This window comes from Seriola dumerili, unplaced genomic scaffold, assembly GCF_002260705.1.
Source record: "Seriola dumerili isolate Sdu_G_001 unplaced genomic scaffold, Sdu_1.0 BDQW01000432.1, whole genome shotgun sequence".
NCBI classification, from domain to species: Eukaryota; Metazoa; Chordata; class Actinopteri; order Carangiformes; family Carangidae; genus Seriola; species Seriola dumerili.
This window is the reverse complement of record NW_019174687.1, coordinates 4,070,680-4,085,494: the sequence shown is the minus strand read 5'-3', so window position 1 is coordinate 4,085,494 and position 14,815 is coordinate 4,070,680. Positions and strand designations below refer to the sequence as shown.

At 39.4% G+C, this 14,815-nt stretch overlaps 1 protein-coding gene across 1 annotated transcript; it reads left to right on the top strand.

Annotated features, from left to right (window-relative positions):
* The first annotated feature begins 1,925 nt into the window (after window positions 1-1,925).
* On the top strand, window positions 1,926-14,454 carry gtpbp4 (GTP binding protein 4). The gene is made up of 17 exons (XM_022761878.1): window positions 1,926-2,018; window positions 3,036-3,206; window positions 3,343-3,446; window positions 3,676-3,812; window positions 4,073-4,173; window positions 4,390-4,482; window positions 4,932-5,123; window positions 6,145-6,210; window positions 6,308-6,397; window positions 8,692-8,802; window positions 9,735-9,812; window positions 10,337-10,388; window positions 10,492-10,592; window positions 11,436-11,633; window positions 12,614-12,679; window positions 13,286-13,429; window positions 13,729-14,454. Exons 1-17 carry the CDS (start codon window positions 1,971-1,973, stop codon window positions 13,879-13,881), a joined length of 1,905 nt encoding a protein of 634 aa, XP_022617599.1. The 5' UTR covers window positions 1,926-1,970; the 3' UTR covers window positions 13,882-14,454.
* The last annotated feature ends 361 nt before the right edge of the window (window positions 14,455-14,815 follow it).

Below are 14,815 nucleotides of genomic sequence, written 5' to 3'. Positions count from 1 at the left end.
TGCATCTCTTTCTGGTCATCATGTGTCTCTTTTTGACCATGTCTCTTGTGTCTATTTGCACCTTTAGTGTCTCATCACCTTTTGTTTGGCATCTTTTTATTGTTGTTTTGTGTATGTCTTCAGTGAAAATTGTACTGATGAGGTCCCATGCCCTGTAGACATGTTTGGTAATCCATCCATGATCATCAATCATTCATTAACTGTTTATAGCTACACCAGTTAATAATGCTTCACAGGAAGCATATATTAAAAATCATAAATATCCTTATAACTGTGTTATTAAAAAAATGTGTTTATAACTTGCTTATAAAAATGGGCTGGATGCAGGAGAAGTAAAGACGCACTGCTGTCAGCTCAGCGGAGTGAGACCTCGTCCTGTTTTTTCTCTCTCTGGTGCAGCACTGAACCTAGAGCTGTCACATAGGGCCCGAGCTCCCGCCCATTCTCCCCCTCCCCCTCTCTCGCACTCACAGCGGGCAGTCCTGATTGGTCGAGACTGGTAGTGGGCGCACGCGGACCCACTCGTGATCAGGAGGAGTGGGTGTGGCCTAGAGAAATCGTCGCCCGCTGATTGGCTGTTTCTTCACCACCGCTGATCACAACAAATATGGAACAGGGTTTTTTGTTTTTGTTTTTTTTTATGTTTCTTGTCTTGTTAAGTTGTTTTTTTGTTGAGTTTTGTTTACTTGTTGTTTTTATTTGTTTTTTAACAACAGTATTCAGGAAGTATAACAAAAAATCCTGGCAACAATTACTTTGAGTAAAACAACAAAAATACACTGGAAAATTATAATAAAGACAATGAATAATAATGGTGACTAAAAAAGAGAAAAAAGAAAAAAGGTTAGAGATGTGATTTGATGCTGTCAAGAAAAACTATAATCTGGTGTTACTATTTCTATTGTATATTTTTCTTCTTCTTTCAATTTCTACTCCTCTGGACAAACTTTTTTACTTTTTACTTCATTATATTTACCAGACACCTATAGTTAGGCTATTAGCTATTTTTCAGATTTAGATTTTACATTAAAAAGATACATGATAATCCTATAAATGACAATGCATTCAAACCAGTGATTCAGGCCCCTTGTCATGTTCCAGACATCAATGAATTATTATCACTTCCACTACAAAAGAGTAATTTCCTCTATAATTTTCAGATAGTTGAATATCAATAACTGATTGAGGCCTAATGAAGTCAAACTCTTTAATATTTCACAAAAAATACACAGATTACAGAAATATTCTAAAAATAAACACAAATGTTTGCATCAGGATTTTTTTTCCTCTTTCCTTTCCCATTAATCATCTCACAAGCCCTCAGATAGGTTGGGAGCCACAGAAGTAAACTAATAAAGCAGTTAAAACTATCTGCATCTTTTTTCAGTTCATCTCCATTAATTTAAAATTCAATTGTGTAAAACAAAATCAAAGAATTGGTGTTTATGTAATACATATATACAGGTCATGCTGTTCTGGTACTGGGGAAATCCTCTGCAAGGAAAAAAAAAGTTAAAATGTTAAAAACATTGTTGTTTGACCTTATTATACAGATAGAAAAATACAGTATAAAGAGAGAAATTGTTTGAATTCTTTAAACTGCTACATCTTTGTCTGATTTCACATCTTTTTTCACATCTGGACCAAATCAAACCATGTCCAGATCAAAAACCACTTCACTTACACTTGTGGAAGCAGGACTAGATTATTCCAGACGGGCTAAAGAGTCTTTAAACACAGTTTCGGATTTGTGAGACCGTTATTCTGTGTGTGAAAATGCATTTCTTTTTTCACATCTAAACCACATCAGACCATGGCCAGAAAAAAAAACTCCCTCGCCCGATCTGGACTCCAGGGGGCGATGAGCAGAAAATTTCGCTTAAGTGATTTTTGCGTCATTTCCGGGTGAAACGGAACCCCGAGCTTTCCTTTCCCCGTGCCGTCAGCGGACCTCAACGTGTCGCGACAAAATGGCACTTTATAATTTCAAGAAGATTATGGTGGTTCCCACCGCCAAGGTGAGTTTTTTTTCGTGTGTATTGTGTTTTAAACCGCTGTTGTTTTTCTTGCTTCGTTATCCCGGTTTGAGAAGCAGTAGAAGATAGAAAAAACATGGTGGGATTCTGTTGGGGAGGAAAACACGTGTTGTGCTGATGTACAGAGACAGCAGCAGGTTTCCGTCCAAATATGTCAATCTACTTTAAGCAATTAAAACTTTCCATATTGGAAAAACAGAGAGAAACCGGCTAACTGTATTTTGAGTCTGTTAAGTCTTCCTGCGTGAACAAACAAAGCGACAAAAAGGCTTTTCTTCTGACATAGTTGACAAGTTGAAGTTTAAGACTCCCGTTTCTCCTGTAATGACACATGATTATTCAATGCGGAGTAAATGTCACACATCTAGCAGCACATATTAAACCAAACTGTAGACTCGTGTTTGTCACCTGTTACTCCCAGTAACGGTGTCAGTCAGTCCATTTAAATACCGTGTTGCGGTGGGAACCAAGCCATAAAATGCGGGCTCTATGTCACGAAGAAGAGCTGCTGTCTGTATCACTAATATGCCGAATTGACACGAAGATATTGGTCATTTTTTTGACAGAATATGAAATGTTGTTATAAGGTTTTTCTGTTGTCCTTTACAAGCCATTGTGTATTAAAATGAAAGATTTGTTAATGAAAGATTGGCAGTCCTTTCTAAAAAGACAGTTTACATGAGACTTTTCTGGGGGAAAAGGATGAGAAATGTTCCATAGTAGTTCCAGTGTGTGTTGCAGTTTTGATAAACAACAAGTTCCAGTAACAAGACAGTAAAGTTTGCAGTGATTCAAAGACTTAATCAAGTATTATTACTTGAGGCGAAAGAAGTTCAATTGTAGACAGTCAAGGACAAACTATATTAGAGATGACGCAAATAAATTAAAGTTGCACAAACATTTTTAGGATAAAAAAATATAGAATCCAAAGGTTTGCTGAAAATATAAAAAGGCTATACAGTTATTTATCTGACATGCTTACTCTTCCTCTCCCTGCAGGATTTCATCGACATCACTTTATCCAAAACACAAAGGAAGACACCCACAGTGGTACACAAGCATTACCAGATCCACCGTATCCGACACTTCTACATGCGCAAGGTGAAGTTTACCCAGCAGAACTATCATGACCGCCTCACCCAGATCCTCACCGACTTCCCCAAGCTCGACGTAAGTCAGAATACTTTGTAACATCTCAAACATCATTTTAAATAACTATTATAAAACTGAACTCATTGAAGATTGAACTTTTTTATAGATGAACACATTTTTGTCTAAATCAGCTTGTGAAATTTTGTCTCCTCAGGACATCCATCCATTCTACGCTGATCTGATGAACGTGCTGTACGACAAAGACCATTACAAACTTGCCTTAGGACAGATAAACATCGCCAAGAATCTCATTGATAAGTACGTTTGTGTATAATCTCACGCTTAATGCCCTGTATAGTGTTTTTTACTGCTGTGGTTGACTGACAGTTCAAACCTGACAAGACAGAGCTGAGAGTTGGTGAATATTTACTGCAATGATTCACACTTACACAAATGCACGAAGATCCAGACGTTATCAGTCATCAGGCTTGTACCAGCTTTAAGAGTCAAAGCGGTGAACAAACAATTGTTGTTTTTAACCCTCCAGTGTTGCCAAAGACTATGTGCGTCTGATGAAATATGGAGATTCTCTGTATCGGTGTAAACAGCTGAAGAGAGCCGCTCTGGGTCGCATGTGCACCATCCTGAAAAGGCAGAAGTCAAGTCTGGAGTATCTGGAACAAGGTGAGGGGAAGACTCTCATTACAGAGGCCTTAGCAGAAAATAAAAAATATTGTATCTTGGATCGATTGATTTATTACTTATAGGATTCAGTCTGGTCATATTTGAACAGACTGAATACCACAGTCTTTAGCAATCATCCAAAATGGCTCTTTTTTGATGTTTTTTGATGTTGCTCTGTTCTTCTCAGCTCTGTGGTTTTTATAAACCTGCTTTAATACTTTGTAAAAATAGCTAATGTCTCCATTGTTGGTCTTCCACAGTGCGTCAGCATCTGTCCCGTTTGCCAACCATCGACCCCAACACGAGGACCCTGCTTCTGTGCGGGTACCCCAACGTCGGCAAGTCCAGTTTCATCAACAAGGTAAATGGCGCCTAATGACCTATTATTAGTGTGTGACAGCTGTGTGTGAGGGTGATATGATAACACTGGGGATGCTTATGTTTTGTCACGTAGAGGTGTTTTTTGACCCTGTAAGATCATGATGGGAATCCTGTCATAGGGTGTTTCAGCCCCACGGTTGTCCCTTTTTTTTTTTTTTTAAATAATTAACATGGTGTAAATGGTCGTCTTTGTCAGGTGACCAGAGCAGATGTTGACGTCCAGCCGTACGCTTTCACCACCAAGTCTCTGTTTGTGGGTCACATGGACTACAGGTACCTCCGCTGGCAGGTAAGACACTGCAGCTCGTAGCGTTACACATCACTCATGTTTCACTGGAGTCGTTGTCTCGTCCACTAACACGTTCTCCTGCGTCAGGTGTATCTTTTGTGTTACAACGAACAGCTTGAGCTCTATGTATGTGAAGAAGAGAGTGCAGGCAAGACGTATTTGGACAATTTAAACGCGTGGAAAATGGGAGCAAAAACGAAAGTGTTGCATGTATATTGTTGTTTGGTGTATGATTAGTATGTTTTTATCACTTTTTCAAGTGAAGATCTCAGTGGTGTACTGTGTAGGGCTACTTATGTTTTCCCTGTTCATGGTTTCATTTGTACTAAAAAAAAATTTTCTGCTGCTAAAAGTTTTCAGCCTTTATTTTCTTTTTAGATCCTAAAATAGATTCACCTACTTTAAATTCTATTATAAAGGTGTGTGTGTGTGTGTGTGTGTGTCTGCAGGTGGTGGACACCCCTGGTATCCTGGACCACCCCCTGGAGGAAAGGAATACCATAGAGATGCAGGCCATCACGGCTCTGGCCCACCTGCGAGCAGCCGTTCTTTATGTCATGGACGTTTCTGAGCAGTGTGGTCACACCCTGCAGGAGCAGCTGGAGCTGTTTAACAGCATCCGGCCGCTGTTCGCCAACAAGGTCAGAGAGTAATACATTTCACCTGTTTAGCACAGCCGCAAGTGGCAGCCTGAGGTAACTGTTGGAATTACTGTTGGAAGTAGAAGGGGCTTCATTACTCTACAATCATGTGTTATGTCAGAAAATGGCTTGTACTCAGATTTATTCCTCTCCATGATATGGTGGGAAGTGTGTGTGTGAAGCATTTAATCTCTTTGTGAATGTTTTGTGTTCAGATTTTATCACACCCTCAAACTATTACAAAACTAAACTATCTTTTAGATTTCATCAATTCTAAATTTGAAGTCATCATTACTGTTTTTTTTAGTAGATTAAAAGAAAAAGGAACCACATTGTGACCACACAAACATGCAGATACTTTTTTTCTCTTGCCATGCATAAGTTAAATGTTTGAAATGTTTGATGGGCAGCGTTCGGATCAGTATAATCCAAGTTATTAGTTAATCCAGTTTATACTGAGCTGCAGCAAATACTTTATTTTAGGCAAACTTCCTCCTGTCATGAAACTATTTTCACTGGTTGTATTTTTTTGTATCATTCACTGTCTTTTATGAAGCCTTTCTGCATTTTATCATTTGAGCCGAAGCCTTGGTGGATGTGTAACAGCTGATATAGGTAGAAGCTGCAGCCAGTTTAAAGTTCACCTTGAGGAATTGAAAGTAACTTTTCACAACAAATTCCCGGCTGTTGAAAATTTGGAAAATGTTGGTGCGTCAAGGTGATCAAATGAACTTGGATGGAGTGTGGACAACATTTGTAATCTAATCAGGGACCTTTGTTGTGTGTTATCACCCCTCTCTCTCTCTCTCTGACCCTCACCATTTCTTCCTTATTCTTCCAACTTAAGGCAAAAGTGACAACAAAAACCAATCTAGACCAGAACTAATTCTCAGTTAGTGAAAAGTATCCAGTATATTTTTTATATTTAGGAGACTGTATAGTATAAGAAAGTGACTGGTTTCACAGTGCGACATGAAGTCGTTTAATAGTTTAAGTAATGCTGGCGTCTTGCTCCCCGCAGCCTCTCATCATTGTGGCCAACAAATGTGATGTGAAGAAGATCACCGAGCTGCCCGAGGAGAATCAGGTGAGTGATTCACAGTTCAGACTCGACGGTAATGACTGCACACTGTCAGTAACGTCATGGCTTCATCTTTGGCGGTTCGTCTTTTTGCTGTGGTTAGAAAATCTTTGCAGACCTCTCTGCCGAGGGAATCCCCGTGATCGAGACCAGCACCCTGACCGAGGAGGGAGTCATGCAGGTGAAAACTGAGGTGAGGCGCAGAGAGGATCAGGCTCGCCCGGGCGTGGAGNGTGTAAATGGTCGTCTTTGTCAGGTGACCAGAGCAGATGTTGACGTCCAGCCGTACGCTTTCACCACCAAGTCTCTGTTTGTGGGTCACATGGACTACAGGTACCTCCGCTGGCAGGTAAGACACTGCAGCTCGTAGCGTTACACATCACTCATGTTTCACTGGAGTCGTTGTCTCGTCCACTAACACGTTCTCCTGCGTCAGGTGTATCTTTTGTGTTACAACGAACAGCTTGAGCTCTATGTATGTGAAGAAGAGAGTGCAGGCAAGACGTATTTGGACAATTTAAACGCGTGGAAAATGGGAGCAAAAACTAAAGTGTTGCATGTATATTGTTGTTTGGTGTATGATTAGAATGTTTTTATCACTTTTTCAAGTGAAGTAAACAGTGGTGTACTGTGTAGGGCTACTTATGTTTTCCCTGTTCATGGTTTCATTTGTACTAAAAAAAAATTTTCTGCTGCTAAAAGTTTTCAGCCTTTATTTTCTTTTTAGATCCTAAAATAGATTCACCTACTTTAAATTCTATTATAAAGGTGTGTGTGTGTGTGTGTGTGTGTCTGCAGGTGGTGGACACCCCTGGTATCCTGGACCACCCCCTGGAGGAAAGGAATACCATAGAGATGCAGGCCATCACGGCTCTGGCCCACCTGCGAGCAGCCGTTCTTTATGTCATGGACGTTTCTGAGCAGTGTGGTCACACCCTGCAGGAGCAGCTGGAGCTGTTTAACAGCATCCGGCCGCTGTTCGCCAACAAGGTCAGAGAGTAATACATTTCACCTGTTTAGCACAGCCGCAAGTGGCAGCCTGAGGTAACTGTTGGAATTACTGTTGGAAGTAGAAGGGGCTTCATTACTCTACAATCATGTGTTATGTCAGAAAATGGCTTGTACTCAGATTTATTCCTCTCCATGATATGGTGGGAAGTGTGTGTGTGAAGCATTTAATCTCTTTGTGAATGTTTTGTGTTCAGATTTTATCACACCCTCAAACTATTACAAAACTAAACTATCTTTTAGATTTCATCAATTCTAAATTTGAAGTTATCATTACTGTTTTTTTTTTAGTAGATTAAAAGAAAGAGGAACCACATTGTGACCACAGAAACATGCAGATACTTTTTTTCTCTTGCCATGCATAAGTTAAATGTTTGAAATGTTTGATGGGCAGCGTTCGGATCAGTATAATCCAAGTTATTAGTTAATCCAGTTTATACTGAGCTGCAGCAAATACTTTATTTTAGGCAAACTTCCTCCTGTCATGAAACTATTTTCACTGGTTGTATTTTTTTGTATCATTCACTGTCTTTTATGAAGCCTTTCTGCATTTTATCATTTGAGCCGAAGCCTTGGTGGATGTGTAACAGCTGATATAGGTAGAAGCTGCAGCCAGTTTAAAGTTCACCTTGAGGAATTGAAAGTAACTTTTCACAACAAATTCCCGGCTGTTGAAAATTTGGAAAATGTTGGTGCGTCAAGGTGATCAAATGAACTTGGATGGAGTGTGGACAACATTTGTAATCTAATCAGGGACCTTTGTTGTGTGTTATCACCCCTCTCTCTCTCTCTCTGACCCTCACCATTTCTTCCTTATTCTTCCAACTTAAGGCAAAAGTGACAACAAAAACCAATCTAGACCAGAACTAATTCTCAGTTAGTGAAAAGTATCCAGTATATTTTTTATATTTAGGAGACTGTATAGTATAAGAAAGTGACTGGTTTCACAGTGCGACATGAAGTCGTTTAATAGTTTAAGTAATGCTGGCGTCTTGCTCCCCGCAGCCTCTCATCATTGTGGCCAACAAATGTGATGTGAAGAAGATCACCGAGCTGCCCGAGGAGAATCAGGTGAGTGATTCACAGTTCAGACTCGACGGTAATGACTGCACACTGTCAGTAACGTCATGGCTTCATCTTTGGCGGTTCGTCTTTTTGCTGTGGTTAGAAAATCTTTGCAGACCTCTCTGCCGAGGGAATCCCCGTGATCGAGACCAGCACCCTGACCGAGGAGGGAGTCATGCAGGTGAAAACTGAGGTGAGGCGCAGAGAGAATCAGGCTCGCCCGGGCGTGGAGGAACAAAGTATTGTATTCAGCTGTGAGTGAGCGTGTTGTGATTCACTTTCCTGTGTGTGTGTGTGTGTGTGTGTGTGTGTGTGTGTGTGTTGTGTGTGTGTGTGTGTGTGTGTGTGTGTGTGTGTGTGTGTGTGTGTGTGTGTGTGTGTGTGTGTGTGTGTGTGTGTGTGTGTGTGTGTCAGGCCTGCGACCGGCTCCTCGCACATCGTGTCGACAACAAGATGAAGGGCAAGAAGGTCCATGATGTTCTCAACCGGCTCCACCTTGCCATGCCCGCCAAGAGGGACGAGAAGGTAAATATAGTCACCGACTCGGGCGACTCGATCATGGCAAAAATCATAATCACGATAATTGAGATCACGATTAGTAGTCATTGACTTTGGAAACACCACACATTCATTGAACTTTAAAAAATAAAAACAAAAAAGAACATAAAATTAAAAAAAACAGATTTCAAAACAAAAAGCACTGTGTCTAGGTAGTTTTTCTGTTATCCACGATATAACTTAAAGATGTCTGAGCAGGGAACTGCAGACAACCAGGACATGTCCTCTCCAAACTTTATATAGAAAGTGTCTGAACCGGCAAACTGCTCCAGATGACGCTCTCATACGTATGGTGATGGGTATCGTTAAGGTTTTAATGGTACTACTACTTTTATCGATCCGGTACTTTGACAATACTCCTATTATTTTGTAATAAATGAAGAACAGAATTAACATTAACATTGCTTTATTTCCTCATATGTACTCAATTAACATTCTTGAATAACAAACTTCAACAGCTCTGAACAAATCACTCTTATATTTTGTGATAGAAATGTAATGAATTTAAGAACAGCTGATGTTAACTGAACAACAGCTGAGCAAAGACAACAAGGGCAGCAGCGCTTCTCATTCGTTTTTCACGTTGCTTTCAGCCCTGGTAGTCGAGACTGATGAGACCCGGTCAGGGAGCGACCGCGGGTGTCCACGTCATTGTTTCCAAAGGTTTTAGTTTTAGGCATTAAAGTCATGAGTAGTGTGGACACCAGGTGTAAATGTAGCAAAAGAGATGTTTGAAAACTAAACTGTGGATACAGCTTCAGTGAGTTTGGCAAATTGACTGCTCAGAGTCCTGCATCTGCTCATTTCCCCTGTTTTTTTTTTTTTTTTTTTTTCTTCAGCTGTTTTCTGATATTTATTAAGTCTGATTTTTCTATTTTTCTTTCCTTCGCCTCCTCCAGGAGAGGCCTCCGTTCATCCCAGAGGGAGCCTTGATGCGCAAGAAAGCGATGGAGGTGGACGCACCCAAACGCAAACTGGTATGTACGGTGTTACCGGAGGTCAAAAAGTCTCTGAACTGGCAAACTGGTGTGAAGGACAGTAACTTAAGTACATTTAATCAAGTACTGTAGTTAAGTACATTTCTTGAGGTAATATTGTGCCTTTTTTCTTCACTACATTGTTTTAAAGTTTAGTTACTTTTGTAGGTTCAGATTATTTATACAAAATATAACCAATAACTTCTGATGTATTATCATAGATTAAACTACACAGCAGTGTATAAAGTACTTCAATTCCACCTCATAATTACCAGCTGCAAACATCAAAGTGATGGTGTATTTGAATGCATCAATGATTTAATACAATAATGTAGTATGTACAGTATAATTTCAAAATGAGCCGTTCTGCATTTGCATTTGGTACTTTACACGTACATTCACATACAAATACTGTTGTACTTTATTATGAATGAATGACTCTGTAACAGAGTATTGCTGCATTGTGGTATTTCTGCTCTTGCATATAAATTTCACAATAAAACATTTCACCGTTCCCCTCGCAGGAAAGAGACCGTGAGATGGAGCTTGGCGATGACTATGTCCTAGACTTGCAGAGTAAGAAGCGTCTTTATTTCAACAATCAAGCTGCTTCCGTGAATTTGTGGAAAGTACATATTTGTGTCTGCATCGCTGATGTTGTTTGATTTGTATTTTAAAGAATACTGGGATCTGATGAACGAGGATGAGAAGCAGGACAAGATCCCTGAGGTCTGGGAGGGCCACAATATCGCAGATTACATTGATCCTGAAATCATGAAGGTGAGTCTCTGCACTCTCTCTTGGTGGATTGTAATTACCACAAAATATATTGATATAGTCTGCAGTGACAAAATATTCCTGACTGTGGAGGCAGTTTGCTGACGGATCCTCTTATCTAGCTCATGTTAGAAATTTACAAAACTACATTTTAGTGATTTCATTTTAGTTCTCTTCATATTTTATCTGAGCCATCGTGAGTTTGTTTAGTATGTTTTCTAACCTTTATATATGGGTAAATAAAGTTACACATTGAGCAAATGCATTCCCCGAAAATGTGTTGACAGCTGTGCTCTTCATACATGGGATTAAATTCTATTAGTTACTCTGAAACAGAACCCGCACTGAACTACATGAATTAACTTTTACATGTCTTGCTCTCAACAAAAAGATTTATTAAAATAGGACAAATTGGCTTCTTGCAAAGAATTAAAATAATTGCTGCTGAAACTTTATCCTTTGTCTCCTGGTTGCCAATGTTTGTGCTGATCATATTTATTGTGTAATGGTTTTACATTGGTCTTATTTATAGATTGATGTTTTTAGACTGTCCATCAAGTGCCACTTTATTTTGATCTTTATGGTAATTTCATTAATGCTTTTACAGATTAATTTTGTTAACTCTGATCTTGTGACATTTATCTGTGTGAAACTGCCTTTAGATCTTGGTCCTTAACACATATCTGCCTTTATTGGCAGAAGTTTTTTATTCTCAGTGAGTCCTACCTGGTTAAATAAAGATTAAAGAACTAAAGAGACCTAACGTCCTCAGTTTCCCTGAAGAGCCAAGCAGAGAAATGGAAAGGATTTATTTTTCTGTCTTCTGTTTTTCCTCTTCACTTACAGAAACTGGAGGACCTGGAGAAGGAGGAGGAACTGAAGGAGAGAGCCGGAGAGTACGACTCTGATGACGAGAGCGAAGACGAAGAGATGCAGGAGATCCGCGTTCTGGCCAAACAGATCCGCGAGAAGAAGCAGCTCATGGTCGCAGAGTCAAAAGAGAAGGACGTGCACGGGCCGCGCATGCCCAGGACCACCACCAAGGTGAGAGGGGACCGTACACACCCTGGCTCCTTTCAGCGCATGCACATCAGAGCTCGATTTAAAGCAGTGAATTGGAAATTGTTATCTGATATTTTGATATGATATGCTCAGCGTATATAGATTTTTAAATTTTTTTTATTTGAGTTTGGAAAACCTTAATATATCGAAGAAAAAACTGGAACCTTGAATCCTGGAGTGCTCCCATATTACAATTTTTTCACCAAGGCACTTTGAGCAGCGAAGTAACTGACTAACCTCTCGTTATTTTGACTAATCTCACATGATCCTACCTGGGTAAATGAAATGAATTAAATATTATGATTACAGGTGATCCCAGGTGCTCTCTAAAGAGCACGAATGGTAATTGGAACTGCACTTATAGAAGCTCTGTGTGCCCCGATGTAAGACGATTAAATCAACAGTTGTGTTTGTAATGAAATTTAAAGTCAAACTGTGCACTATTTAATTTGATTTAAGCCATGACAGATTTTGGTGCAACATCAGAGAAATGATTCATAAAATTTTGACACAATCCTCTGGGCATTTTAATTTGAAAATCCCCTTAACATTGTCTTCTACTAGTGCAGATTTCTACTCCATGTATCCCATAATGCCTCTATTTTTTTGGGGGGGGGGGGCTTTTTATGCCTTTATTGGATAGCACAGTAGAGAGAGACAGGAAATGGGGAGGCAGAGAGAGGGGGAATGACATGCAGTAAGGGGTCGTCCGATTCGGAATTGCGGGGCCGACTTCAGCCAGGACTGTAGCCTCTACATATGGGGCGCCTGCTCAACCCACTGCGCCACTTGACGCCCCATAATGCCTCTATTTTAACCGTTTTTTGAGGTGGTGTCACCATTTTTGTTCACCCCCTTGTCTGGACTGTTTTGGTGCTTTTGTTTGACTATATTACTTGTTTGCCTTTTGTAACATGAGCTTACATTTGACTTAACCATCACTGTGTTTGTGATATGTACAGGTTGAAAGAAAGACGCTAGAGAAGGAGATGGGCGACCTTGGTCTGGACATGAATGACAAGGATGATGTAAGTTTTAGATAAAACCCTGCAGGATGCATTGACTCTATAATATGATATAATTGAATTAATCATGTGGACTATTTGCTGTTTCATAACGTAACGTGAAAATATTACACACAGTCTAGAATTTAAAGTATTCTGACAGTAGAGCTATGACTGTGGTCCAAGCCCCCATGCTGTTGCACTTTAAAAACCTAAAACACTGTAGAAAAAATAACAAGAATGTGAAGTTTTTGAAAATGTGTGTTGCCTTAAAGGTTTTTAGTAATAAGTTATAACTTATCACCTAAACATCTGTGTTACCATTCTTTGTCCTTGGATCAAAACTGTTAAGAACATTTTTTTAATTTTTCACTTGCTTCATCAGGATTTTCTGACATCTCAAGAATGTGGCTGAATCACGACACCTTTCATGTTTTTAAGATTTTTGCCCAATGTCATTTTTGACAACGTCATATCTCAAGTAAAAAAAAAAAATGACAGAAACGGATCTTTTGCCAAACAAAACCTTGAAAGTCTTGAAGAAGTCTTTGTGGGTCTCTAAAAGCTGCAGTTCACAGGAACATGCACTGAAGCACTGATTCATGTGCGTTTTTTCCTCTTGTGTTTCAGAGCCACTACGCACAACAGGCCCGACGGTCCCGCAGCGTTGCTAAGAAACGTAAGCGTGAAGCTTCAGCCCCTCCGACCTCCAAAACCCGCAGCCAGAGCGCTTCCCGTCCTCCTCGAGACCAGTCTGGTTTACGGGATCCAAAGGTACGAGACGATGTCTTTACTTAGTTTTTATTTTAATTGGTTGCTTAGTCATTTGGGTTTATGAATTTTTTCTTTTTTGCAGAAGGCATTGTATACAATTTCTTATTAGTTTTTAAATGTCAGTTCTTTCACAGTTAAATAGAAGATTAACCCACAAGTTAGTTGATTTGGGACTGTTTAATGTGCATTTTTAGCAATGTGGTGTAAAGTGTAAAACCTAATTAATTAAAGAAATTCCTGTTTCTGAAAGGTAATTAGACGAGAACTCATGTACGTGTCTATTTTTGTTTGTTCTTCAGATGGCAAAGAAGGCAAAGAAAATGATGAAGAACTCCCAGAAAGGCATGAACCGCCAGTGCAGGAAGGGAGAGTCAGACAGACACGTGTTTGACCTCAAACCCAAACATCTCCTGGCCGGGAAGAGGAAGTCTGGCACCACCGACCGCAGATAAAACTGCTTTTTTCTGGACTGTTGAGACCTTTACACTCTTTGGGGAAGAGTGTCTTTAGTATTTGTGTATTCATTCTATACATTTTCTCCAGCAGCAAAAAAGAACATGAAATATCTTCCCTTTTTAACTGAGAGGCTGCTGGGAAAATGCACCAACCCATTTAAATAATTAGTAATTATAATAATAGAATGCATTTTGTTTGTCAGCTCTCTAAGCTTTTCCTCACAGAATTAATCTTGCAAAACTGTGAAGATCTATATGGAAAAACAGAGACTCAAAAACAATGATGGTGTTAATGTGTTTTTTCACTGCAGTTGTCATGATCAAACTTGGACCCTGATAAACAGTTAATATGTGAAATATTATTCAGTTGTTAAACTGATTTTGTATACAATTTCACAAGTTTTTCTCTTGGCAGTAGCGGTTAAGTAGAATTTTATGCCTTACAGTTTATATGTGGCTCAGGAAATGCTGGGTTTACTTCGGATAAAGTGATGATGCTTCTTGTACAAGTGTCCTCTTGAGAAATATTCATTAACAGAGGAGCCAAATAAATGTACACGTGATCTAAAAGCTGCAGTCAGGTTCTTACTTTTCCTACATATAGTGTGCTTTTATCTTGAAAAACCAAGGTCGTGTCCGGAATTTACCTTGCTTTGTTCTTAATTTTACCTTTACCTTACCTGTATTGAGTTGCAAAGGTTGAAACTTTTTATTTTCGATTTTCTTCACTTCTGCTAAAATACAAGTTGACATCTTATATGAGCCGTAAATATCAATTCTTTAATCAGGCATGTATTTTATACACTTAGAAACTACTGTAGTAATGATAAAACGGCATGTCCAGATAAACTAAGCTTATGTGCGATTGGAAAACCTCTAAAACATGTTTTAATTCATTCGTTATTTGAAGCCCATTTTGTTTTTGTTTTTT